Source organism: Thalassophryne amazonica, chromosome 12 (genome assembly GCF_902500255.1).
Source record: "Thalassophryne amazonica chromosome 12, fThaAma1.1, whole genome shotgun sequence".
NCBI classification, from domain to species: Eukaryota; Metazoa; Chordata; class Actinopteri; order Batrachoidiformes; family Batrachoididae; genus Thalassophryne; species Thalassophryne amazonica.
Genome location: NC_047114.1, coordinates 41300322 through 41327253, shown reverse-complemented (window position 1 = coordinate 41327253; position 26932 = coordinate 41300322). Strand labels below are relative to the sequence as shown.

General features: G+C 40.0%; 1 protein-coding gene across 1 annotated transcript in view; it reads right to left on the bottom strand.

The window, feature by feature from the left end:
- Positions 1–6880, bottom strand: part of tmtopsa (teleost multiple tissue opsin a) — a 345672-nt gene extending 338792 nt beyond the window's left edge. Inside the window, exon 1 of the mRNA XM_034183376.1 lies at positions 6508–6880. Coding sequence (XP_034039267.1) covers positions 6508–6880 — 373 coding nt within the window. The remainder of the gene's footprint in view (positions 1–6507) is intronic.
- Between the last annotated feature and the right edge of the window lie 20052 nt (positions 6881–26932).

Sequence of the window (26932 nt, the reverse complement as noted above, 5' to 3'; positions counted from 1 at the left end):
AGGGACCGTCTAAAAAGTACATACATGAAAAAAAAAAAGACACCAGAAAATTATTGAATAAATCATTGTAATATGGAGTGATATCACCAAATTCACTGCACACAACAGTGGTGTCCTGCTGATTATACTACAATACTCACTTTTGTAAAAAGTCATTTTCAAAAATTTTGGAGAATTTTTTATTGTTTAAATTTTCAATAGCATCAAAATCACAAGATGTGGTGTCGCCAAATTCACTGCACACAACAGCCATGTCCTGTTGATTATACTACTTCACTCAGTTGGGAAAAAGTAATTTTTAAAAATTTTGGAGAATTTTTGATTGATTTTATTTTCAATAACATCAAAGTCATAAAGTGTAGTGACACAAAATTTACTGCACACAACAGTAGTGTCCTGCTGATTATACTACAACACTCACTTTGGGAAAAAGTCATTTTAAATTTAAACAACAAAAAAAATCTCAAATTTTAAACAATGACATTTTTCCAAACTGAGTACTGTAGCATAACTAGCAGGACACCACTGTTGTGTGCAGTAAATTTTGTGTCACTACACCTTATTCCTTTGATGCTATTGAAAATATAAACAATCAAAAATTCGCCAGTAATTTTTTTAAATTACTTTTTCCCAAAGTGAGTGTTGTAGTATAATCAGTGAATTTGGCGACACCACACCTTATGACTTTGATGCTATTGAAAATTTAAACAATAAAAAATTCTCCAAATTTTTTTTTAAATGACTTTTTCCAAAAGTGAGTGTTGTAGTATAATCAGCAGGACACCACTGTTGTGTGCTGTGAATTTTGTGACACTACACCAAATGACTTTGATGCTATTGAAAATTTAAATAATAAAAAAATTCTCCAATTTTTTTTTTTCAATGACTTTTTCCAAAAGTGAGTGTTGTAGTATAATCAGCAGGACACCACTGTTGTGTGCAGTTAATTTTGTGTCATTACACCTTATGACTTTGATGCAATTGAAAATTTAAACAATCAAAAATTCTCTAAATTTTTTTTTAAATGATTTTTCCCAAAGTCAGTGTTGTAGTATAATCAGCAGGACACTACTGTTGTGTGCAGTAAATTTTGTGTCACTACACCTTATGACATTGATGCTATTGAAAATTTAAACAATGACAAATTCTCCAATTTTTTTAAATGACTTTTTCCCAAAATGAGTGTTGTAGTATAATCAGCAGGACACCACTGTTGTGTGCATTAAATTTTGTCACTACACCTTATGTGTTATGTGTCGGACGCAGCTCGGAGAACCGACCAGCGTTTGAAGGACCCAGTATGAAATAAGCAGAGCACGGTACAAAGGCTAACTGAATTTAATACATAACAGTGATAATATAATAACAAAAGGTGCGGCCTGGCGTGGTGCGCTCCCAGCAGCGCTAACGGTCCGGAGCCAGAAGCTGTTCGGACCCAAGGACCCCGCCGACACCCCCCAGGTGGCCGCAACAACCGAGTCTGTGAAAGAAGGAACCATTATGTGAGTCCACACTCTACACACAGAACACTTAAAGGTGTACAAACAGCAAACACTTCCTGGCTTGATTACTGATCAGCTTCCCAACCTGCAGGCATGTAACAATCAGTTCACAAAACTCCACTGCAGTGAAAGCTGATACATGACTAACAAACAGCTCAATACAATAAGGTGTGAGGGACACCACATTTACTGACTGTATAACTGTTAGTCTCAAAATCTAACGTACCTCAGGAAGTGTGCTGACGAGCGTGAGACCTCACCCCCTCCTCTTTCACAGACTGTGCATCAAACCTGGACGTTCTCAGCATCCGCTGCTGATGAGATGGCTCCCAAGACGACGATCTCACCCGTCTGGTCACAAGGTCGAGTCTCTGGCAAATACACACTGTGCACTCCAGTCTTAAATGCCAACATGTTCCAATCCATCCAGATGCACCACAGCTGTGAGTCCTGACGAGTCGCAGGTGATCAGGGTGAGGTCCTGACAGCCTCAGCAACACAGCCACTCAGTCCCAAACGCACACCACCTGGGAGGAAAACCAAAAGACAGAAACAAACCGGCAGCCCGGCCCCATATAACAGTACCCCACCCTCATGGGAAGCCTCCCGGTGACCACACACACCTGGCCCAGGAGAAACACCCCCCTCCAGGGACCATGGCTGGAAACCGCGTCTGCGTTCATCCTCCAACAGACTGGTTGAACTGGCTGCATCTTTGCCCTTGTTTCTGACAGTCTCTTAGCACAGGTGTGGCCAGGAGTTCTTACACCTGTGCGGTCAGCCTTTATCCAAACATGTGTAATTTGTCATAAAACAAAACACAAACAACCAAAACACCCCCCCCTCCCCAGGGGACCGTCCCATCAAACCCCAGGGAAGGGGAGAAAGGAAAAACAACCCAAACCCAAGCCTACAAACAAAAATACTAAAACACCCCCCCCCCCTCCCCAGAGGACCGTTCCATCAAACCCCAGGGAAGGGGAGAAAAGAAAAACAACCCAAACTCGAGTTCACAAACAAAAATGCTAAAATACCCCCCCTCCTCCCCCCAAACGACATGTAGGGACCAACACCCCCCAGAGGGCCTCCCGCCAGCTCCAGGAGTAATAACCACGGCCGAGGTCCCTCTGGGATCCAACGTCACCCACGGGGACTACCAGCGCCTCCCAGAGGACCACTCGTCAACCCCAGGAGACGCCTCCCCTCATGACCAATGGACCCAGCCCCGGCCGTCCATGGCTAGATGGACCCACAGCCCTTTCCCCCCCAGAGGACACCACAGTCAAACCCTGAGGGCGGAAACTGGGGGGGGGGAAACAAAAAGATCCCCCAAACCCCCCCCCCTCCCCTCCCGGGTGCAGAGGCTACCTGGGAAACGCCCAGCACAACCTAACTGCACCCCTCCAGCAATGCCGACACTACGGCACACCCGGCTGGAGTCAGAGGAGAAGAGAGGGCACAACAAAAAAACAAAAAGAGGAAAAAACAACCCAAGTACCACCCCATCAGCCCCCAGGGGACCGTTCCATCTAACCCTGGGGATGTGAAACAAAAACAAATAAAAGGAAAAACAAACAGACCAACACACAGTTGTTCGGGTCCCCTGTTTTTTTTTTTGTTTTTTTTTTCTGACAGGCTGCAGGGTCACAACCCCAGACAAATAGTGGAAAACAAAAAATAAAATCCCACACAAAAACCAACTCAAAAAAACACCCACACAAAATGAACTAACACAAAACAAATCAGTGAGTTATACCATCAAGCTCAACCAAATGGAACACACCTGTTCCTACTCAAGAGCTTGACGGTAACGTGATTCAGTCACCACAAGGGGGAGCCAGAGTGCAAAAAATGAAAAAACCCCTTTGGCGACAGAAAAAACAAACAAGCTGCTTTTATGTGCGCAGCTGAGTGCAACACACAACCAAAATGTGCTCAACTAAATAACGCCGGAGCTGATACAACAGACGCAGTAGTTACCTTTATCCGGGGAAATGGGGCTACGACTGTAACACAGGAAGCCCAGCGACCCGTGCTAACAGAGCTCCGCCGTGCGCGTGAACCCATTACAAACGCACTCTTGCAGCTCCCGTTTACACCTCTTATCCGGTCGGAGCGTGACGCGAAGCCGTCGCCAGTCACACTCCACCACGACCCACGGATAAGGCACAACACAGGAACACAGCTGCAAGAGAGCACAAATCAGTAGCCAGTAAGGGGTTCTCAAACACGCACCTTCCGGGCGGCCATATAACATTATGACTTTGATGCTATTAAAAATGTAAACAATAAAAAATTCTCCAAAACTTTTTAAAATGACTTTTTCCCAAAGTGAGTGTTGTAGTATAATCGGCAGGACACTACTGTTGTGTGCAGTAAATTTTGTGTCACTACACCTTATGACTTTGATGCTATTGAAAATTTAAACAATAAAAAATCTTCCAAAAATTTTTTTAAAATGACTTTTTCCAAAAGTGAGTGTTGTAGTATAATCAGCAGGACACCACTGTTGTGTGCAGTAAATTTTGTGTCACTACACCTTATGACATTGATGCTATTGAAAATAAAAACAATCAAACATTCTCCTACTTTTTCCCAAACTGAGTGCTGTAGTATAGTCAACAGGACACCACTGTTGTGTGCAGTTAATTTTGTGTCACTACACCTTATGACTTTGATGCTATTGAAAATTTAAACAATAAAAAATCTTCCAAAAATTTTTTTAAAATGACTTTTTCCAAAAGTGAGTGTTGTAGTATAATCAGCAGGACACCACTGTTGTGTGCAGTAAATTTTGTGTCACTACACCTTATGACATTGATGCTATTGAAAATAAAAACAATCAAACATTCTCCTACTTTTTCCCAAACTGAGTGCTGTAGTATAGTCAACAGGACACCACTGTTGTGTGCAGTTAATTTTGTGTCACTACACCTTATGACTTTGATGCTATTGAAAATTTAAACAATCAAAAATTATCTAAAATGTTTTTTTAATGATTTTTCCCAAAGTCAGTGTTGTAGTATAATCAGCAGGACACTACTGTTGTGTGCAGTAAATTTTGTGTCACTACACCTTATGACATTGATGCTATTGAAAATTTAAACAATGACAAATTCTCCAATTTTTTTAAATGACTTTTTCCCAAAATGAGTGTTGTAGTATAATCAACAGGACACCACTGTTGTGTGCATTAAATTTTGTCACTACACCTTATGACTTTGATGCTATTAAAAATGTAAACAATAAAAAATTCTCCAAAACTTTTTAAAATGACTTTTTCCCAAAGTGAGTGTTGTAGTATAATCGGCAGGACACCACTGTTGTGTGCAGTAAATTTTGTGTCACTACACCTTATGACTTTGATGCTATTGAAAATTTAAACAATAAAAAAATCCTCCAAAAATTTTTTTTTAATGACTTTTTCCCAAAATGAGTGTTGTAGTATAATCAACAGGACACCACTGTTGTGTGCAGTAAATTTTGTGTCACTACACCTTATGACTTTGATGCTATTAAAAATGTAAACAATAAAAAATTCTCCAAAATTTTGGAAAATGACTTTTTCCAAAAGTGAGTGTTGTAGTATAATCAGCAGGACACCACTGTTGTGTGCAGTAAATTTTGTGTCACTACACCTTATGACTTTGATGCTATTGAAAATAAAATCAATCAAAAATTCTCCAAAATTTTTAAAAAAATTACTTTTTCCCAAACTGATGCTGTAGTATAATCAAGAGGACACGGCTGTTGTGTGCAGCGAATTTGGCGACACCACGTCTTGTGACTTTGATGCTATTGAAAATGTAAACAATAAAAAATTCAACAAAAATTTTTTAAATGACTTTTTCCCAAAGTGAGTGTTGTAGTATAATCAGCAGGACACCACTGTTGTGTGCAGTAAATTTTGTGTCACTACACCTTATGACTTTGATGCTATTGAAAATTTAAACAATGACAAATTCTCCAATTTTTTTAAAATTACTTTTTCCAAAAGTGAGCTCTGTAGTATAATCAGCAGGACCCCACTGATGTGTGCAGTGAATTTGGTGATACCACTCCTTATTACAATGATTTATTCAATAATTTTCTGGTGTCTTTTTTTTCATGTATGCACTTTGTAGACGGTCCCTAAGCTTCCGTTTCTCTGCCGGCTGCCCGTTCAGATCAGTGTTATTTTTTTCAGCTCAGAGGACGGCTCATATGGATAAAAATAAGGTTGTAGCTCGTTGTCTACCTTCCTGAGGTTAGAAACTAGTGGTGTTTGTCTTTCTACAACGTTTCTCTTAAGATCTATTGAGCCGTGAACTTCGAATCTGTGAATATCTTTCTAACTTTACCTAAGTGCACCACTATGGTTTACTGTGATTGTGCGCAATAAATTCCAACCAAGTGACTGGAACTGATGACAAAAGTCTGATATGCAGAAAAAAAATGCAGGACCACCAAAAGCGCATTTTTTTTAAAACAACTTGCTCCACCCCTGACACATTTCTCCATGTAATGAGGAGTTGCGTCAGGAAGGGCATCCGGCGTAAAACTTGTGCCAGTTCAACATGCAGATCCACCTGGGAATTTCTGTGGTGACCCCGAGTGCAAAACAAGAGAGCAGCCGAAGGGTCTTACTTACTAAAACAACTTGCCACCTCTCTCATCAAATGGGCTTAACACCAGAAGTCTGAAGGTCAACTTTGCACCTCTTCCATTCTGCACGCACGCATTGCACAAAACTATTGTACAGGTAATTTTTCACAACAAGACCAGCAATAATCATATTCTGGAAGAATTCAACACAAATCTGCCGGTTTTTCTTTCATTTAAATTTGTTGTGCAGACAGCAGATGCGTTTTACAAGAAAAATCACGTCCAAATGGCACCGAATCCTTCGAGCGCAATGCGCTGGAGGAAGGGGAGGGGGGCGCAGTGACAACTACATGTGCAGCAAAAAAAAGACATCCAGCAACATCATGCACGATGTGATCTCCTCACGCGTTTCCCTACTCACCAAAGAGGGAGTTGACGAATCCGTACCACACGCATCCTCGCTCCCCTATGAGCCACCGTCCCTGCGTGCTGGCCGCGAAGCTGAACGGCGTCCCCAGCACGCACACCAGCAGGTCGCTGACGGAAATGTTCACCAGCAGCAGGTTGATGGGCGATCGCAGCATCTTGTAGCGGCCAAACAGCACCAGCACGAACAGGTTGTTCATAAGTCCGAAAGTGCCGATGAATCCCAAGCACACGGACACGATCAGGTTGCCTGTCGGGCTCAGACTGGTCCGGTGCGAGCCGCCACCCGCGTGCTCGTCCCAGTCTCCGGCGCAAAGTGCGCTGTTGACCCGTGCGCAGCCGCCCAGGCTCACGTTTGACAAGATCATGACTGGTCGGTGTCTGCGCCACGACTAACACGTGTGTGTGACATTTATTTTTATTTCATAAAAAAAAAAGAAACAAAATAGAGAGAACGCAGCGCCACGCGTGGATTTAAAAGAACGTTTGTCAGTGGAAGCGTGAAATGTGAGAGCAGAGTTTCTTGTTGGGAATGTCGGAACTTTGTTTCTCTGTCTAAGGGAGGACAAAAAGTTTGGTTGTCTTCGCTCCACCGTGTGTCAGTCCCCGGGTTCTTACAGACACGTTCTGTCCTTTTTCAAAGAATTGACGTCGGGCGCGTCGGGAGGAGAGGAGAAGTCTGCAAAAAGGCAAAGAAAGAAATAGCGACTGCGCCAAAGCCAACCACAGACCCACTCTAAGGGCACCTCTCCCTCTCTCTCTCTCTCTCTCTCTCTCTCTCTCTCTCTCTCTCTCTCTCTCTCTCTCTCTCTCTCTCTCTCTCTCTCTCTCTCTCTCTCTCTCTCTCTCTCTCTCTCTCTCTCTCTCTCTCTCTCTCTCTGACGTGAGTCGCTGTCCGTGGTGCTGAATCCTCGCAGCGCACAGTTCAAGGACTCATCCTGATCCACTTTCAAGGACTGATATTACATCTTTTCATCAAGTTTATATCAGAGCTGCAACCCTCCATGGGTTATTAATTATCTATAAAATTAACCAAAAGCAATTTTGATAAGTCGTTAATCGTTTTGAGTATTTTGTAATGTACAAGTGTTCTGATTGCTGCTTCTAAAATGTGAATTTTATATAACTAGTTTCTTTATCTCTGGGTTGCGCACAAAACAAGACATTTGAATGACTCACCTTAGGCTCTGGAAAATATGGTTTGACATTTTTACCATGTTTTGACATTTGATATGTCATTTAATTAAGGAAATAATGATTAACCGATTAAGAGAATAATCATAGTAACATAATAATAATAATGATCATAATAAATAATCAAAATGTAGTTGATTTGTCGTAGAACACTCAACTTGTCACATTTTCACGTTTTATCAGTACCCCTATATGATGAGTTAATTAGCACCTTTGTGTCATTTGGTGATGTATAGGGAATTTTTTTTTTAGCAGTGTCATTTCTCTCTGATAACAGACAGAACTATCTGCCTGCCTTTCACATCATCAGGGAACATTCATCAATGTTTGTGTTATGGTTATTGTCATTGTTATGGTTAGGGTTTGTCCGTGTCTCACTAAAGGTGATGGGCTACCCTACTCACTACATACTGATGTTTGGTCAAAGCAAAAATGTGATGAATTGTAAGTGAGAATGTGTTGTACTTGTAGAAACAGATTTCAAGGGCTGCATGAAACAACTCCATTCTGTGCCTGTTGCTTTAACCCTCTGAGGTCAATGATCCAACTCTATTTTTCATCATTCTCCTATTAATAATTTAGTGACAGAATATCACGGAGACCTCATACTACTACTACCTCCTGAAACTACAGATTGTCACCTGTAGTTTCAGTCACTGTTCTATATGATCTTTACCTCATGGCCAATCCGAGAGCACTGAGAATGTCACATGGGTCTGTTTCTCTCTCTCTCTCTCTCTCTCTCTCTCTCTCTCTCTCTCTCTCTCTCTCTCTCTCTCTCTCTCTCTCTCTCTCTCTCTCTCTCTCTCTCTCTCTCTCTATGCCTGCCACTTCAACCTTCATAAATCTAAAATTTGGTCATGTCAGCTTGAATATTGAGGTTTTACTTAGTCCAACAGACAAGGCATGCTGTAATTTTAAGAATATATATTATCTTGGCAGTGACATACATGTCTCTGGGTCCTTGGCCTTTGAGATCAAGCGGCACCTGGGAAGAGCCTATGGAGTCATGAGACCACTGGAGAGAGATGTTTGACGATGCCAATATCTTTGCATGTGAACAAGCTGGTGCTGCCTGTCTTGCTGGTTGTGAGTCTTGGATACAAGTGATTTAAGGCAATGACTGGATGTCTTTGGTATTAGGTGTATCTGAAGGATCCTTGGGTACCACTGGCATGAATTTGTATCAAATGAGCAGAGAGACTAAGAAGAGCAGTATCACTTACATTGGGAGGGAGTGCCAACAATGACATTTTGGCCATGTGGCCCATTTCTCTGTACAATCCAGCACACTGGTGTTGAGTGCTGAGGATTCCAGTAGCTGGAGAAGGCCATGGGGATGCTCATGTTTCACAAGACTGCAGCAGATAGATGGCCATTTCAGAGATGAGAGAATGGGCTGAAGTGTGCCTGGGTTGTTGCCATCCAGGACCCAAGGCGGTTCCATGGTTTTGAGGACATGGCTAACTGCAGCACCAGCACATGCTCCCAGACTTCACTTGATTAAAGAATCTTGTGCATGGGCTATTTTCTTTTTCCAAGATCTACAATCCCCCCCCCCCCCGCCACCAACAGAGCAAATTGACATTTTTTTTATGAGGAACTTCACACTTTTCATTCAATGGTGGGTATTTATGGACATTTATGTACAGAGTAAAGACAGAAAAAATCAAAATGGAAATGGTGAGTTATTTTATTTTATAATTATTTACACTAATATGCAGTTATCTTGATATATTACGCTACTTTTGTGAGACTTAGGTGAATCCTTTTCAAGCACCAAAACAGTTCATCCACATAAATACAGCTGTATTTTGGTGGATTTGAAGAATTTTCTAAAATTGCATTTCTTTTTTTCACATTTAGAGCCAAAATATTTTTGCACACAGTGTCCCATACAGATATGTGGCATGTACAGTACTCTCAAAGGTGCAGTTGTTATGAACATTTTGATATGCAGCAAATGAGAATTATACCCAACACGTACCTTAATATGGGAATTACCGAAAGTATGGTAAAATCTAGAAAATAGTCAAATCAGTGAAAAGCTGGATGTCTAGCAATTTCCTACTTTTAAACCCTGACAAGACTGAAATGATGGTTCTTGGTCAAGTGAGACTTCAGCATCAATTTGACCAGGTAACGCTTAGCTTAGGTTCGTGTGTCATACATCACACCGACAAAGTGAGGAACCTTGGGGTAATTTTTGATCCTACATTGTCCTTTGACCTCCACATTAGAAATATTCTGAGTACTGCTTTCTCCCACCTGCGAAATATAGCAACAATTCATCCCATCCTGTCCATGACTGGTGCTTGTCTCTTCTAGACTGGACTACTGCAATGTTCTATTTTATGGTTTACCGCAGTCCAGCATTAGGGCTCTCCAATTGGTTCAAAAGTTGCTGCCAGACTTTTGACAGGAAGCAGAAAGTTTGACCACATTACACCCATTTTTGCATCTCTTCACTGGCTTCCTGTCCATGTGAGATCAGATTTTAAGGTTCTGTTACGAACCTATAAAATTATTCACAGACTGGCATCTCCTTACTTAGCTGACCAACTTAAACCCTACGTACTGGCCTGTGCTCTGCATTCTCGGGATGCAGGACTACTTTGTGTCCCTAGGGTGAATAAAATGTCTGCGGGTCACAGAGCTTTCTCTTATTGTGCACCTGTTCTGTGGAATGATCTCTCTGCATCAATAAAACAGATTCTGTAGAGATTTTCAAGACCAGACTAAGAAGCACTTGTTTTCCCTTTCGTATGGCTAGCATACTGGCATAGTATGTTACTATACTTTCTACCTGCAGCCTCAACATTATCTAAAGTCTGGGTCTTTTAGTGAAGCTTAAGGTTAGTGGCTGGTGATCACCTTATTATTTCTTCAGTTTTTCTTGTTGCTATGCTGATAAATAATACTTTATTTGTTGTCTTTCTGCCCCCTGATTCTGTTTGTTTTTTCTCTCTGTTTAAGGTGTGGCTGTCATGATCTGGCCTGTTGGTATAGTAGTTCTGGACCCTTTTCCTCTTCCATGCTCTGGGCCTTCTGTGTGTTTTTTTTTCATGTCACGTCAAGTTTCCATGGTCATGCTTCAGTTCTAATTGGTTTTGTTTAATTTACTCTGTGTATCATTTGCTTGCCACATTTATAGTTTTACTTTACTGTTTTTGATTTCACTCTTGGTCCCTTTAGTTGCTTTAGTCTTAGTTTTGTTCTGTTTATCACATTTATTATTGTATGCTTTAGTCAGGTTTTGGTTGTTATTTATCTTCTGGTGTTTCTTATCAGATTAAGTTCTATTTGTTATTTATTGCACTATTCCATAACCTCTGGTTTTGTTTGCTTATCATTTATTTTGTAGTTAGTCAGCTGCCTGTTTGCCACTTTATCATCTATTGTATCATTAGTGTATCACGTATTTCATTGTTTTTCATTTGTTGTATTATCTATTAATTCCATTTTTGCCACCAGTGAGTTTTTGTGTAGGCTCTCAGTTGTTCAGGTGGTTTCCATAGTAGAGAAGCTTGAATCTTTGACTGGACTGGGTTGCTTGGCGCAAGGACGTTTCGCTTCTATCCAAGTGGTTTCCATAGTAGAGAAGCTTGAATCATCGACTGGACTGGGTTGCTTGACACGAGGACATTTCACTTCTAATCGCAGAAGCTTCCTCAGCTAAAATTCTTGCTTTGGTAGTCTGACTTCTGTCTTGACTCTTGTAGAGAAGAATAGCCTGTGCACAAAATTGGTTTATATTCACTAAACAACCGCAATATCCGTCAAACATTGTATGAGCTTGTATGAGTCGACTGACATCCGCACACGTCTGCAATTATCTGCAGAGGCATGTTTTTCTGTTGCCAGGATTTTTGAGCTGCACAAAATTTTGGTTGTGAATGACATCCGCCTTACATACGTGCAATACATAATCTATGCACTGTATATCTGCCATTATCCACTGATATCTGCAACTGACGGGGTATTGCGGCTTGGCAGTGGACAGTGTGTAAGATGGATATATAGCGTGCCTATCACGTCCACATCACGAACTAAAATAAGTTGTAGCAACTGCATACAGATTGGCCATGAATAAAGCGTTTGTATTACGTCTGGCTTTGGATCTGATTTGCGGACAATTTGCGAATGCATAACAAACACTTCACGTAAACCCAAAGTACTATATAAATATGGCAGAAATCCACATACTTGCCAGTCAGTGCCAGTCCAGCTGTGGAGACGTATGTAGTGTGATAGTTGCTGCCATCCAACAACGTACCAATCAACTTGTCCAAGTCCAGCAATTGCTCCAGAGGCTGTGGTGTTGGTGTAAATAGTGATGCTGAAAGCTCAGAGTGCACTTCTTTTATGACCGCAATGCAGATGCCACGCATGCGCAATACAACCACTGTTTCCACAACACGTGCGCAATGCATTCTCAATACATCCGTAATACTTCCGTGATAATTGAAATGCGTCTGATCTGTTTCCTCAATACATTCGTCATATATTCGCTATTCATTATTAATATATCCGTAATTCATACTGAGAAATTTGTCATTTTTGGCCAGTTTTGTTGCAGACGACAACAAATGGACAAAATTTGTATACTCAATTCATGCGCAATTAATTCTCTCCCTAGTGGGACTGGGGCTTTAGATCTGGGGCGGTAGGTGATAGTAAAATTGAAATGACCAAAAACAGTGACCACCTGGACTGTCTGGAATGTAGTCTCTAAATCAGTGGTAAAACCTGGTAAAAAAAAAAAAAAATGTTGTTTGAGGTTGGTGGGTGCAGGCCAATCGATGACTGCACTGACTTTGGATGGAACGGTTTTGATGTTATTCTTTTCAAAAATGAAACTGAGAAAGGAGATGGAGTACACAAAGACAAACTCATTGAGGAAATCTCAGAGGACATTGTTAACAAGTGCCTGAAAGGTGGCAGGAGTGTTAGTGAGGCCAAAAGCCATGACCAGATACTCATAGTGACCCAAAGGGGTGTTGAACATCGTCTTCCATTCATCTGCCTCCTTGACCCTAACCAGATGGTATGCGTTAAGCAGGTCCAATTTGGTAAAGATAGAGCCACCATGCAATGAGTTGAATGCTGAATCAAGCAGTGGGAGCAGGTACTTGTTGCACACAGCAGTGGTGGGCACAGGTAACCAAAAAGTTAGGTTCGATAAAAATTAATCTGATAACGGAAAAGTTATCTTTTATGACGCTAAACCGATAAACTGCTAATAATTTATCTTTAGTACAGATAACCGATAACCAATAACTTTTAGTATTGATTCAGACACGGCCACATCAGATTACACTGTTGGCTTCTGATAAACCAGTTTTACTTTCACTTTTTGCTGCTAGGTAAATTCAAGCATCACAAACACATAAAAAATAAAACCCCAAACACTGTCATCATTATTCAAAAAGCAGTAAAACACAGTATTAGAAGTCACAGCAGTGGTGGGCACAGCTAACCAAAAGGGTTGCTTCGATAACCATTAATCAGATAACTGAAAAGTTATCTTTTATGGCGATAAACCGATAAATTGCCAAAACAAAAAATTATCTTTATTACAGATAACCGATAACTTTTAGTGTTGATTTGGATGTGGCCACATCAGACTACACTGTCAGCTTCTGATAAACCATTTTCACTTTAAGTGCCGCAGGGGCTGCTGGGTAAAGAACACGTGAAAAATGAATGAATAAAAAAGTAAAACCCCAAACACTGCAGCAGCAGGGAGGAACGACCTGCGGTATCATTCCTTCTTGCACTGAGGGTGCCTCAGTCTGCCAAATGTGCAGCTCCTTCAGTGAGATAATATAAAATTTTAATAAGATAAAGAGATAATATAACATTTGAAAGGGGACGTCAGTCCCCTTTAAAAAGTTAGAACAGGGTCTTGCCGCCCCTTCGGCTCTCTTCTCTGCCGGCAACGCTTCTTCTTTTTCTTCTCTCTCTTCTTTGTTAAATGTTCACTTTTTATTTTTGGGCCAAGGCCCCATTGCTAAGCTAAGCTAAGCTAAGCTAAAGCTACCACGTGGCATTCATTGTTTGTTCATTTTTGATCATTTAAACAAAGTTTTAACCTGGCGCATTAAGGTGTGTCAAGTCTTTTGAATTTTTAAGAGAACGTCCGAGCTGAACTTTTCAAATTAATAGCGAATTTACAGAAAAGCAACTCTCCTTTTCTGTCGGCTGTTTTGTTTTTTCAATGCTTTTAAATTTTTAACTTTTTCCTAAATTCATATAGATTTTTAATCTCGCTCCAACAAACTTTTTAAAAGCTACCAGAAACCATTTTCAGCAAACACCTTCTGCCTCTGGGTTCCTGCAAGCTGACGACAGTGCTGATTTCAAACCATCAGCCATCCTGTCAGTAAAGCCGACACAAGCCTTTGGGATCACCCTTTTAGACCGCTGAGTTAACCCCTTGACCCAAGTGAGCACAACAGATGGACGGACGGACGGATCCCTCCGAACCACCATTTCAACGAACTAGCTAAGTAACCCAGTTAAAGGTTCCAGGAAAGGGTTTGCTGTCAATGGATACAAAGTGGCTTCCTTTTAAGCATATTCAAATGTTTGTTTAATATTTTTCTTAATAATTAGCTTCAAATTTCATCATTAAATTCTAATCAGATTTATTCATTTAAAGTCTTTAAGCTTTATCTCTCTCTTTTTCAACGTCTCATGAGTTAGTAAGAATTGTGACCATCAATGAACTTATTAAATCACTGTCCACAAAAATACCAGTAAACTGTTCATTTCTTCTGTACTTGTAAATAAATTGTAAATATTTCTGCTGTGGTTCATTTTGTGTTCAGAAGGAAACCCTTGGACAATCGTATTGTGAATTCAGACTTTCATATCAGAGACTGATTAATTGAGACTGATTAATTCAATTGAGATTGATAAATTAATCTTCTTCTTCTTTGTCTTTCGGCTGTTCCCGTTAGGGGTCGCCACAGCAGATCAATCGTTTCCATCTCACCCTGTCCTCTGTTTCTTCTTCTGTTACACCAACCACCTGCATGTCCTCTCTCAGCACATCCATAAACCTCCTTTTTGGTCTCCCTCTTCTCCTCCTGCCTGGTGGCTCCATCCTCAGCATCCTTTTCCATCTATACCCTGGGTCCCTCCTCTGAACATGTCCAAACCATCTCAATCTTGCCTCTCTGACTTTGTCTCCAAACTGGTTCACCTGAGCTGTCCCTCTGATATGTTCATTCCTAATCTTGTCCATTCTCATCACTCCCAAAGAGAATCTCAACATCTCCAGCTCTGCCTCCTGTCTTTTTGTTAGTGCCACTGTCTCTAAACCATACAACATAGCTGGTCTCACTAGTGTCTAGACTTCCCCTTCACTCTTGCTGATATTCTTCAGTCACAAATCACTCCTGCCACCTTTCTCCACCCACTCCACCCTGCCTGCACTCTCTTCATCACCTCTTTACCACATTCTCCATTACTTTGAACAGTTGACCCCAAATATTTAAACTCATCTACTTTCACCACTTCTACTCCTTGTAACTTCACTATTCCACTGGGCTCCCTCCCATTCACACACATGTACTCAGTCTTGCTTCTACTGACTTTCATTCCCCTTCTCTCCAAAGCATATCTCCACCTCTCCTGCCTAGACTCAACTTGCTCTCTACTCTCACTATAGATCACAATGTCATCTGCAAACATCATAGTCCATGGGGACTCCTGTCTGATCTCATCCATCAACCTGTCCATCACCACTGCAAACAAGAAAGGACTCAGAGCTGATCCTTGGTGTAATCCCACCTCCACCTTGAATGAGTCTGTCATTCCGACTGCGCATCTCACCACTGTCACACTATTCTTGTACATGTCCTGCACTACCCTAACATACTTCTCTGCCACTCCAGACATCCTCATACAATACCACAGCTCTTCTCTTGGCACCCTGTCATAAGCTTTTTCTAAGTCCACAAACACACAATGTAACTCTTTCTGGCCTTCTCTGTACTTTTCCAACAGTATTCTCAGAGCAAACACTGCATCTGTAGTGCTCTTTCTCGGCATGAAACCATATTGCTACTCACAGATCTTCACCTGTTTTCTAAGTCTAGCTTCTACTACTCTTTCCCATAACTTCATGCTGTGGCTGATCAACTTTCTGCCTCTGTAGTTACTGCAGCTCTGCACATCACCCTTGTTCTTGAAAATAGGAACCAGCACACTTCGTCTCCATTCCTCAGGCATGCTCTCACTTTCCAACATTTTATTAAACAATCTGGTTAGAAACTCTACTGTCATCTCTCCTAGACATTTCCGTGCCTCCACTGGAATGTCATCTGGACCAACTGCCTTTCCACTCTTCATCCTCTTCATAGCAGCCCTCACTTCTTCCTTACTAATCTCTTGTACTTCCTGATTTACTCTCACCACACCATCCAGCCTTTTCTCTCACTCATTTTCTTCATTCATCAGCTCTTCAAAATATTCCCTCCACCTTCTCAGCACACACTCCTCATTTGTCAGCACATTACCATGTGCATCTTTTACCACCCTAACCTGCTGCGCATCCTTTCCAGCTCTGTCCCTTTGTCTGGCCAATTGGTACAAGTCCTTTTCTCCTTTCTTACTATTCAACTTCTTGTACAGCTCACAATATGCCTTTTCCTTCGCTTTTGCCACTTCTATTTTCGCCTTACGCCGCATCTCCTTTTACTCCTGTCTACTTTCTTCATCTCTCCGACTATCCCAAAACTTTTTTGCCAACCTCTTTCTCCTGATACTTTCTTGGACCTCTTCATTCCACCACCAAGTCTCCTTGTCTTCCTTCCAGTGTCCAGATATCACACCCAGTACTGTCCTAGCTGTCTCCCTCACCACATCTGCAGTACTTTTCCAGTTGTCCAAAATTGCTTCCCCTCCAACCAGTGCTTCTCTCACCTACTCGCTAAATTTCACACAACAGTCTTCCTCCTTCAGCTTCCACCATCTGATCCTTTGTTGAGCTCTCACTCTCTTCTTCTTTACCTCTAAAGTCATCCTACGAACAACCATCCTATGCTGTCTAACGACACTCTCTCCTGCCACCACCTTACAGCCTCTGATTTCTTTTAGCTTGCATCTCCTATAAAGAATGTAGTCCACCTGTGTGCACCTTCCTCCACTCTTATATGTTACCCTGTGGTCCTCCCTTTTCTTAAAGTAGGTATTCACCACAGCCATTTCCATCCTTTTTGCAAAATCAGCTACCATCTGTCCTTCCCCATTCCTATCCTCGATACCATATCTACCCATTACTTCCTCATCACCTCTGTTCCCTTCACCAACATACCCATTGAAGTCCACTCCTATCACCACTCTTTCATGCTTGGGCACACTCTCCACCACCTCATCTAACCCACTCCAGAAGTCTTTCTCCTTCATCTCACAACCTACCTGTGGGACATATGCACTGATGATATTCAATTTCCAAATTCACACTCATCACCCTGTCAGACACTCGCTTAACCTCCAACACACCTTTAACATGCTCTTCCTTCAAAATGACACCAACACCATTTCTCTTCCTGTCCTAACTCTGTCTGAGCTCTAGCAGTCCTCTATGGAGAGAGGAGAACGTTCCAGAAGGACAACCAACTGTACAGCAATCCACCAATCAGCCCTGTATGGTAAAGTGTCCAGACAGAAGCTCCTCCTTAGTAAAAGGCACATGACAGCCCAACTGGAGTTTGCCAAAAGGCACCTGAAGGACTCTCAGACCATGAGAAACAAAAATCTCTGGTCTGACTCAAAGTTTGAAGTCTTTGGTGTGAATGCCAGGCGTCATGTTTGGAGAAAACCAGGCACTATCACTACTTTGGAAAAGTGTGGGGAAAATGCTTAAGTAGTTTCTAACATGCATGCTGGTGTAGCCACACACAAAAAAATTGTATAATGAAATCTTATATAATTGGTAATTGTTTACATTCATATTTAAAATAAAATAGTAGTTCATAGGAACTGTGATTACATGCATATTTTGGCTAAGATTTTTTTTTTTTTTAAATCATGCCAGATTTCTTCCATTTAAAAATCAAGATATACGTTATGACCAAAAATTGGTCATGGGAGACAGCCCAAAGGCTTTATTTTAATAATACACACATTGTGAGTTTGAACCCTTCTAAATATCTCACCTTAGGCAGTACATCTTATGTTATTGTATGTCTATGTGCAAAAACTCTAAATAACCTCTCTTCTGATTTTATTCAGAAAACGTACACTATTATTTAAATTTGTATATCATCCAATAATCAAACCTTCCTTTATGCCATCGTACTGTTACTCTTCTCAGCAGATTGCTTTATTTACTGCTTGTTTTGCTTCTTTTGTCTCTTCACACATACCAGCTGTTGTGTGAATCTGTGATGACCTCCGTGACTTTTCCTTTGTCATAATTCATAGCCCCGGTAAATAAGGAGCAGCATCATTATTCTCTCTGACGTGCCTCCAGGGTCTATATCCATCTTTCAATCAATCAATCAATTTTTTTTTTATATAGCGCCAAATCACAACAAACAGTTGCCCCAAGGCGCTTTATATTGTAAGGCAAGGCCATACAATAATGATGTAAAACCCCAACGGTCAAAACGACCCCCTGTGAGCAAGCACTTGGCTACAGTGGGAAGGAAAAACTCCCTTTTAACAGGAAGAAACCTCCAGCAGAACCAGGCTCAGGGAGGGGCAGTCTTCTGCTGGGACTGGTTGGGGCTGAGGGAGAGAACCAGGAAAAAGACATGCTGTGGAGGGGAGCAGAGATCGATCACTAATGATTAAATGCAGAGTGGTGCATACAGAGCAAAAAGAGAAAGAAACAGTGCATCATGGGAACCCCCCAGCAGTCTACGTCTATAGCAGCATAACTAAGGGATGGTTCAGGGTCACCTGATCCAGCCCTAACTATAAGCTTTAGCAAAAAGGAAAGTTTTAAGCCTAATCTTAAAAGTAGAGAGGGTGTCTGTCTCCCTGATCTGAATTGGGAGCTGGTTCCACAGGAGAGGAGCCTGAAAGCTGAAGGCTCTGCCTCCCATTCTACTCTTACAAACCCTAGGAACTACAAGTAAGCCTGCAGTCTGAGAGCGAAGCGCTCTATTGGGGTGATATGGTACTACGAGGTCCCTAAGATAAGATGGGACCTGATTATTCAAAACCTTATAAGTAAGAAGAAGAATTTTAAATTCTATTCTAGAATTAACAGGAAGCCAATGAAGAGAGGCCAATATGGGTGAGATATGCTCTCTCCTTCTAGTCCCCGTCAGCACTCTAGCTGCAGCATTTTGAATTAACTGAAGGCTTTTTAGGGAACTTTTAGGACAACCTGATAATAATGAATTACAATAGTCCAGCCTAGAGGAAATAAATGCATGAATTAGTTTTTCAGCATCACTCTGAGACAAGACCTTTCTGATTTTAGAGATATTGCGTAAATGCAAAAAAGCAGTCCTACATATTTGTTTAATATGCGCTTTGAATGACATATCCTGATCAAAAATGACTCCAAGATTTCTCACAGTATTACTAGAGGTCAGGGTAATGCCATCCAGAGTAAGGATCTGGTTAGACACCATGTTTCTAAGATTTGTGGGGCCAAGTACAATAACTTCAGTTTTATCTGAGTTTAAAAGCAGGAAATTAGAGGTCATCCATGTCTTTATGTCTGTAAGACAATCCTGCAGTTTAGCTAATTGGTGTGTGTCGTCTGGCTTCATGGATAGATAAAGCTGGGTATCATCTGCGTAACAATGAAAATTTAAGCAATACCGTCTAATAATACTGCCTAAGGGAAGCATATATAAAGTGAATAAAATTGGTCCTAGCACAGAACCTTGTGGAACTCCATAATTAACTTTAGTCTGTGAAGAAGATTCCCCATTTACATGAACAAATTGTAATCTATTAGACAAATATGATTCAAACCACCGCAGCGCAGTGCCTTTAATACCTATGGCATGCTCTAATCTCTGTAATAAAATTTTATGGTCAACAGTATCAAAAGCAGCACTGAGGTCTAACAGAACAAGCACAGAGATGAGTCCACTGTCCGAGGCCATAAGAAGATCATTTGTAACCTTCACTAATGCTGTTTCTGTACTATGATGAATTCTAAAACCTGACTGAAACTCTTCAAATAGACCATTCCTCTGCAGATGATCAGTTAGCTGTATTACAACTACCCTTTCAAGAATTTTTGAGAGAAAAGGAAGGTTGGAGATTGGCCTATAATTAGCTAAGATAGCTGGGTCAAGTGATGGCTTTTTAAGTAATGGTTTAATTACTGCCACCTTAAAAGCCTGTGGTACATAGCCAACTAACAAAGATAGATTGATCATATTTAAGATCGAAGCATTAAATAATGGTAGGGCTTCCTTGAGCAGCCTGGTAGGAATGGGGTCTAATAAACATGTTGATGGTTTGGATGAAGTAACTAATGAAAATAACTCAGACAGAACAATCGGAGAGAAAGAGTCTAACCAAATACCGGCATCACTGAAAGCAGCCAAAGATAACGATACGTCTTTGGGATGGTTATGAGTAATTTTTTCTCTAATAGTTAAAATTTTGTTAGCAAAGAAAGTCATGAACTCATTACTAGTTAAAGTTAATGGAATACTCAGCTCAATAGAGCTCTGACTCTTTGTCAGCCTGGCTACAGTGCTGAAAAGAAACCTGGGGTTGTTCTTATTTTCTTCAATTAGTGATGAGTAGAAAGATGTCCTAGCTTTACGGAGGGCTTTTTTTATAGAGCAACAGACTCTTTTTCCAGGCTAAGTGAAGATCTTCTAAATTAGTGAGACGCCATTTCCTCTCCAACTTACGGGTTATCTGCTTTAAGCTACGAGTTTGAGAGTTATACCATGGAGTCAGACACTTCTGATTTAAAGCTCTCTTTTTCAGAGGAGCTACAGCATCCAAAGCTGTCTTCAATGAGGATGTAAAACTATTGACGAGATACTCTATCTCCCTTACAGAGTTTAGGTAGCTATTCTGCACTGTGTTGTTATATGGCATTAGAGAACATAAAGAAGGAATCATATCCTTAAACCTAGTTACAGCGCTTTCTGAAAGACTTCTAGTGTAATGAAACTTATTCCCTACTGCTGGGTAGTCCATCAGAGTAAATGTAAATGTTATTAAAAAATGATCAGACAGAAGGGAGTTTTCAGGGAATACTGTTAAGTCTTCTATTTCCATACCATAAGTCAGAACAAGATCTAAGATATGATTAAAGTGGTGGGTGGACTCATTTACTTTTTGAGCAAAGCCAATAGAGTCTAATAATAGATTAAATGCAGTGTTGAGGCTGTCATTCTCAGCATCTGTGTGGATGTTAAAATCGCCCACTATAATTATCTTATCTGAGCTAAGCACTAAGTCAGACAAAAGGTCTGAAAATTCACAGAGAAACTCACAGTAACGACCAGGTGGACGATAGATAATAACAAATAAAACTGGTTTTTGGGACTTCCAATTTGGATGGACAAGACTAAGAGACAAGCTTTCAAATGAATTAAAGCTCTGTCTGGGTTTTTGATTAATTAATAAGCTGGAATGGAAGATTGCTGCTAATCCACCGCCCCGGCCCGTGCTACGAGCATTCTGACAGTTAGTGTGACTCGGGGGTGTTGACTCATTTAAACTAACATATTCATCCTGCTTTCACCTTTCCAGATCCTTCAGCACACATCAAATTTGAAATTAAAGCCTAATTTAGCTCACAGTGGAAGACCATGTTCAGTGGAACCTGTACAGCAAGTTAAACCCAAAGGAGTGAATGCTGACTCAGTGAGCAGGAGGATAATATTATATGCTCCAATTACTGATACAGAGATTGAGACACAGTCACCAAGAAGCTCCTGGCTATTACTGTGGATCTGTGATATACATTAATTCAGAAAGAAGGACAAGCACAATTGTAGATGCTGGCTGTCACTGTTATCCACATGATGTCCTATAATTACAGTTGTATGTAAACGTTTGGGCACCCCTGATGATTTCCATGATTTTCCTTTATAAATCATTGGTTGTTTGGATCAGCAATTTCAGTTAAATATATCATATAGCAGACAAACACAGTGATATTTAAGAAGTGAAATGAAGTTTATACACAGTAAATTTGGCAGTGTTAATTTAACACTTAAAGAGTCAATTTTAACACTGTGTCAGTGAACATATGGTCCCAATCTACACAGTGTAAAAGTGACACTGAACATAGTCTTAAATTTTCAGAGTTAATTCAACTATGATAAGAGTTAATTTTTTACACTACACTACACTGAAAATTGTTCATCTAATTTTACACTACTAGGGATATAACACCCATAGTGTTACTTACATTTAACACTTTAGAGTTTCAGTGTTAATCAGAATTTATTCATAGAAATCCACTCATCATCAGTGTCAAACCTATTTAACATCAAGTGTTTATCAAGAAATTACTCCCAATAGTGTTGATTTTAGATTGACTCCAGGTAGTGCTAAACTTAATATACTCATGTATTTACACTGTAAGTGTTATTCTTGCCCAACACTTTCATGATTACTCCTTTTTAATGTATTCTTAAATACAATTACTTTTTACACTTTACCATGTCTAGCTAACACTTAAACAAGTAAAACTTAACATTTACAGGATGAAAAAACAAGTGAAAAAACAAACACCATTAAATCCATGTCTTACAAATTTATTAAAAAATGAAATTCCAACAGGTTAACTTTACACTGAAACGTCGCTTTCATTTTAACAAATGAAAAATACAAAAACACTGCTCTTAAAAGAAATGATACATTGAAAATTGCAAACATTTCACATTAACATTGAAAATATGTGCACTAAATGCATTTCAGAACATCGGCGGAAAATCCAATTAAGTGCATTTCAGAACACAGGCGCATAAATCCATAAAGTGCATTTCAGAACATAGGCGGATAAATCCATAAAGTGCATTTCAGAACATAGGTGGATAATTCCAGCCATTTTCAACAGAGAACATACTTAGCCACAACCGGGAAAGATTTGCCAATTTGCAACCTCATTTGCTCTATCCACATTAGGAATACAATGTGAAAAACTTCTACAGTTGCTGCATCTTTAGGGTACTGTAAACATTGCTCTTAAAAGACATGGTACATTTAAAATTGAAAATGTTTAACTATTGCTCATAAGAGTGAAAATGTGTGCTGTAAGTGCATTTCAGAACACTGGCGGATAAATCCATTAAGTGGATTTCAGAACATTGGCGGATACTTTCAGCCATTTTCAACAGAGTACATCGGCAACAACTGTAGGCATTTCTTTCCACATTTCTATCCCTATGGAGCTAAATCCAGGCCAAAAGTTTTGTAATGTGAAAATAAAATAAAGATTGAAAAAATTAATTTTGAAACTGAAAATTCAATGTTTGTTCTTGAATTTTATAATCATTTAAAAAGTATTATCAAAATAAAAATAAGTGTAAGATATATATTTTTCAGTTTAAATAAAATTTTGATTCAGCTCTATATTTTGATCAAATAATTTATTTTCATTCATATTTCTTATTTTCACCTTCAGCTCTTTTTTCACTTTCAGATATTACTTTTGGCCCCATTCTGGCATGGGAGGGCTTGGCTTCAATTTAGAGGGCCGTGGAACTGTGAGTGACAGGAGAGCAATCAGTCTTCACATGATGTTGCTTACAGTAAACGTGGGTACATTGAGAGATAATGACAACACTTTCTCTCCACTGTATTGTCTTGATACCTGTAAATAAAGTGATGCTAAAGATGTTATACAAGTAATTCTAGACCACTCTTGGTCATTTTTGATCTATAAAAACTGGGAAATATACAAGATTGTAAAGTTTAACACCTATACCTAAAAAACCAATGTGTCCCAAATCCATCCAAGACCGTGAACGCAGCATAGCTGCATGGAAATGAGGCAGGTCGCTCATTTTACAGGCTGCAGTGGAGTGTTACGAGCTTTCTAACTGACACACAGAGAGACCTGGCTCAGCAAACCTGAAGGAAGCTTTAATATGGACAGAACCAAGCAGACCGCCCATAAATCCAAATCCAAAGCCGCCCGGAAGAGCGCTCCAGCTATCGACGGTGTGAAGAAGCCTCACCGTTACAGACCCGGCACCATGGCACTGAGAGAGATCCGCTGCTACCAGAAATCCACCAAGCTGCACTTCCAGCACCTGTTGAGAGAAATCGCCCAGGACTTCAAGACCGACCGACCGCTTTCAGAGCTCCGCTGTGATGCTCTGCAGGAGGCCGGCGAGGCTGACCTGGTCGGCAGCTTGCGGATCAGCAGCTCATGAATTTCTGGTAGCGGTGGATACCTCTCAGTGCCTCAGTGCCGGGCCTGTAACGGTGAGGCTTCTTCACACCGCCTGTAGCCAGAGCGCTCTTCCGGGCGGCTTTGGATTTACAGGCTGTCTGCTTGGTTCTGGTCATATTAAGTTTACGCTGTGAAACTGCTGGACACTTTGTTACATCGTCATTAAATTCATTATCCGGTACAACATACAGATCCACTGAACCAACTGCTACACATCGATCACAATAAACAGCTTTATCTTGAGGGTTTAAAGCCTCGAGATAAGCTTTCATTCTCTCTATTTTCTTTCTTTCAGATATATATATATATATATATATATATATATATATATATATATATATATATATATATATATATATATATATATCTTACACTTATTTTTATTTTAATAATACTTTTTAAATGATTATATAATTCAAGAACCAACATTGAATTTTCAGTTTCAAAACTTTTCATCCTGCTGCCCGATTACCCTCTAGAGGAAACATTTGCATAAGTCAACATCTTAAAATTTTTAAAAACTACGAAAAATTGTAAACAATGCTTTAATCACAATGCTGCATTAGATGGCAATATGGAACTATAAAAAAGGAGGACTCTGTTGATCCGTTTGCCATTTGAACATCCACTGGTTTAAAGTACAGCAACTCTTCAACATCAAACACCCTAAATGCATGAAATGGTTTAAGCAAAATGTTAAATGCATGGTAATGTTCATCAAAACAAATGGTCTCTACACCTGAACCAGTAAGAATAACTTGCTCATCTTTCACAATAATAGTCCTGATTTTACAAAATACTGGCATCTCATCAACTACCTCAACGCATACTACTAAGCCAGGGTGATATTCAGTGCCATGGTACTTTACCCACCTCACCAATAGAACATTAGCAGATAGTGCAGTGTTAACTTTGGCAGCAATGTCAGGACCTTCTTTCAATTGTCCAAGCTGCACCATCTTTCCTGGACCAATAGTTAACCTGCACAGACTGAAAGATTCCCAATACAAGGCCATATGTTTTTGGTGCTTTTTGGCTAATGTCTTAGTAATATTTTTGAAACACTTAAGTTGGGTCTTGAAAAAGTTATGCTTTGCCTCATAACGCATACACCATGTATGCAGAATTGGTCCAATATTTCTTAAGCAGCGAGGATAATGTGTCATGAAATGGTGCTTAGGCAAGAGATTTATCGCAGGAAACAGGCGCTTAAAAAGCTGATGATGCTCAACAATGTGTGTCAGAAAGGTGATCAAACCATCTGTTACAACTGGAGAAAACAATATTCACTATCTGCAGAAGCAATATTAAAAGATGCCAGTACTCATCGTCCCTCTGCACTACATCACCAAATATCAATGGCATGTTGCGCAATAAACACCAGGACTGTATAGCATTCAGGCCTAAATCATTTCTTCCATCAAGTAACTGAACTGCACGGGGCCGATTTCTCCTCTCAGTGTAACCATAGTTAAATGACTGTATTCTACCAGCCAGTTCATTAGCAGTTAAAAAGTTCTTCTGCACATACTCCAACACAAGTTTTACCTCAAATTGTGCAACTCCTTCTAAAATGTCATGCATGATATCGACTGAAAAATTATCAATTGTGTTGAAATATTTCAGAGAGTTCAACAAACATGAACGCTTTACACCATATACATGAGGTTGTTGTGGATTTGTTTGCATAATTTGGTAATGTTCTGCATGCATCGCTTTTGTTCGCAATATTCTTTCTCATCTTCGCAGAACACAGTTTAAAAATCACATTTCTGTATGACACAGAAACAACAACAATTTCGAGCACTAAACAACTCCAAAAACCCAAACAGTCCATGTATACCAAGATTATCCCCACATACTTGCACAATGCTGCCATGAACAGGACTTTTGAACATGGGAACTAATCCCGTCCGTTTCAAGCACTTTCAGGTCACTGATGATTGGCTCAAGAATGGTGTCAAATCCGTATGTTTTTATATCTTGGGCATAAAAAAGTGCACACAAATGAATATTAATTAAACCTGAATTTAACTTTGGTGAAAAATTTCTCAAAGTAAAATATATGCCCCCCAATTTATGTACACCTTTTTTGGATCCTAAAGGATGTGCAGTCTCAAAGTCATCATAAAATGATTGAATTTGCAAGGCATTATTTTCATTTGAAAAGACAGGATGTGTCTTCATATATTTGTACAACCCATCTTTTAAATCTAAATATACACCGTCCTTGGGAGTGTTATTTGACATAAAAATATCACTGGCATGTGGATTTCTGAGAATAGACTGCAATGTTTCTATAATTGGAGCATAGGCAAATTTGTCTGTTACAACTACCTGATCATAGGTTACAGTACCTCTGTTTCTTCTATTTTCAAATATGACACCAAGTACCTTTTCAACAGGTTGCACAGTTCTCCATTTCTGTTCAAAATATACATTTCGTTTTGATTCAAAATTCAATAAACTAAAAGGGTTTTCAATTTTTTCAAAATTTTGTTCAATTGTAGTTTTTGTATCAGTATCCTGAGAAGATAAACATTTCAAAGCTGCATCTTTAGCTTGATTCTGTATCTCTAGTACCATTTCCTCCATGGACGACACAAAACTTTTTAAAGTAGACTGACCTACACCAGCAACCTGAAGCTGTGCAATAGCAGATGCACACATATCACGAGTACTTGTGTTGAATACCGGCAGGAATTGAGAGCTACTGGCTGCTTCTTCAAAATCTTGTGATTGAGCATCATCTGTAACACCATCACTGTCTACTCTATCATTGGTTTCAACATGATCAATTTTGTCTGCATGCTTTATGTTTAGATGTTTCCCGAAGCCTGAAAAAGTACCTAAAACATAACAAAATCCT